The following is a 2,319-nucleotide window of genomic DNA, read 5'->3' on the forward strand; positions in this document are numbered from 1 at the left end:
TTTTCTTTTATTAATGTTGTTTTTCAATTTTCATTATATATATACGTATATTTATATTTACCCTACTATATATATGTATACACACACAAGCATATATATATATGTATATATATATTTATATACATACTTAAATTTAGTGTTTTATGGGCTTCTGCAGTGTTAGAGTGAGGGGGACTCTGCATCTATAGTTGTGCCTTTTCTTGGCTCTTTTCCATCTGTTTATTTTGTGCTATTCTGATGCACAAGTTGGTTTTTTTTCAGGAATAAAGGATTTTTTATTATTTTAATTTTAAAAAGCTTGCTTCACATGTCAATCCCAGTTCCCTCTCCTTCCCCTCTTCCCACACCTTCCACCATCACTCCCAGCCTCCCACCCTATACCCACTTCCTTCCACTTAGGGGATATCCAGAGTCTGTCATTTAGCTCAGCGCATGGTCCAGTTCCTCCCCTAAGAGTCTAGGCTGAGAGAGCATCCCTCTTTGTGTTATGAACACACGAAGTCCATTTGTACGCCAGCGATAAATACTGATCTACTGCCCAGGGGCCCATAGGTTGCCCAGGCCTCCTCACTGACTCTCACACCCAGGGGGTCTGGATAGTTTCCATGCTGGCCTCCCAGCTGTCAGTCTGGGGTCCAAGAGCTCCCCCTTGTTCAGATCAGCTGTCTCTTCTGGTTTCACCAGCCCATTCTTTGTCCATTTGCTCATCACTCCTGTCTCTCTGTCACTGGGTTCTATGGGCTCGGTTCAGTGTTTATCTGAGGGTGTTTGCCTCTGCTTCCATCAGTCACTAGGACTGCGTATAAGGTAGACGTCAAGTTCATTATCAGGAATGGACATTTAAGTTGGTTATTTTTTATCTTACTATACCTTATTTTTTATTAACCCTTAGAAGTCTGTTTTCTAATGAAAGACAGAAATGTGAAGGATCTGAATGAGTGAGCAGGTGAGGCAGACCTAGAATTAGTTCAGGGATTGTTAACTGTAATCAGAATATATTGTGTAAAATAATATTTTTTCAATAAAAAGAAAAATGCATTCAGTGTGTATCTCTCTCTCATTCTCTCTCTCTCTCTCTCTCTCTCTCTCTCTGTGTGTGTGTGTGTGTGTGTGTGTAGTAAGTTCTCTTCCTTTAGAAAACCCTCAACAATACAAGTTCTTTTTATATTCTCCTAAGGAAAAAAATCTTGATGTTACTTTTTTCACAGCCTCCTTTATCTGTTTGTTTCTAAGACTATAGATGATGGGGTTTAAGAATGGTGGAAAAACTGTATAAAATACAGAAAGGATAATCTCCTGAAGTTCATCTGAAGTTCCTGGAAGTCTTAGATACACATAGGCACCAGAACTAAGAAACATAGACACCACAATAAGGTGAGGCACACACGTGGAAAAGGCCTTCCCTCGCTCTCCTTTGACAGGAACCCTCAACACAGTTGATAAAATGTGAACATATGATATGGCAATGAATGTAAAGCAGCTACCACTGACAACAATGGCAGTCAGAAGAATTAAGAGTTTGTTGTTAAAGGTGTCTGAGCAAGAAAGTCTCAGCAGAGAGGGAATATCGCAGAAGATCTGTTGGACCACATTAGAATGACAGAAGGGCAGCTGGAATGTTTTGATAGTATGCACACCTGAAATGACAAGAGAGCTAAGTAAGGAAGCCAATGTTGTTTGAACACAGACTTGGTGGTTCATGACCACAGGATAGAGGAGAGGCTTACAGATTGCCACGTAGCGGTCTTGGGCCATGACAGTGAGAAAGAAAATCTCTACACATGCACAGAAGAACACCAAAAAGACTTGTGCTGAACAGCCAAGCACAGAAATATTCCTGTGGTCAGTGAAAGAATTGAAACAGGCATTGGGAATAGTAACAGAAATGTAGCACATGTCTAAGATGGATAAATTCCTGAGGAAGAAGTACATGGGTGTGTTTAGGGTTTCATCAATTGTAGTAGCAATGATGATGGTCAGGTTCCCTAATAGGCTGCCCAGGTACACCAGTAAGAACAGTGCACCAAGTAGGAGCCGGAGCTCCCAAGACTCTGCAAAAATCTCCAGGAGGAACTCAGTCACCAGAGTGGAATTGTCCATTCTCCAAAAGTACAGGTTTATCTGGAAAAAAAGCAATGGCAGAGAATAACCTATAATAATTAATATATCACTCGAATTTTCTTAATGTTACGTATTTCTGTTTTCTGAAACTGGCCTTTATGTGTGAAAAATCATGTATTTGTTTCATTGGTTTGTATAATTCTTTTTCTTGTCATGCTTAGTTGTTAACACACATATGTAAGTCTTTTATTGGATGGC

At 39.9% G+C, this 2,319-nt stretch overlaps 1 protein-coding gene across 1 annotated transcript; it reads right to left on the reverse strand.

The window, feature by feature from the left end:
- Positions 1-1,143: 1,143 nt before the first annotated feature.
- LOC101822800 (olfactory receptor 14C36-like) lies at positions 1,144-2,100 on the reverse strand. Its single transcript, XM_005085383.1, has one exon. It carries the CDS (start codon positions 2,098-2,100, stop codon positions 1,144-1,146), a length of 957 nt encoding a protein of 318 aa, XP_005085440.1.
- Positions 2,101-2,319: the final 219 nt, after the last annotated feature.

Source organism: Mesocricetus auratus, unplaced genomic scaffold, assembly GCF_017639785.1.
Source record: "Mesocricetus auratus isolate SY011 unplaced genomic scaffold, BCM_Maur_2.0 Super-Scaffold_4256, whole genome shotgun sequence".
NCBI classification, from domain to species: Eukaryota; Metazoa; Chordata; class Mammalia; order Rodentia; family Cricetidae; genus Mesocricetus; species Mesocricetus auratus.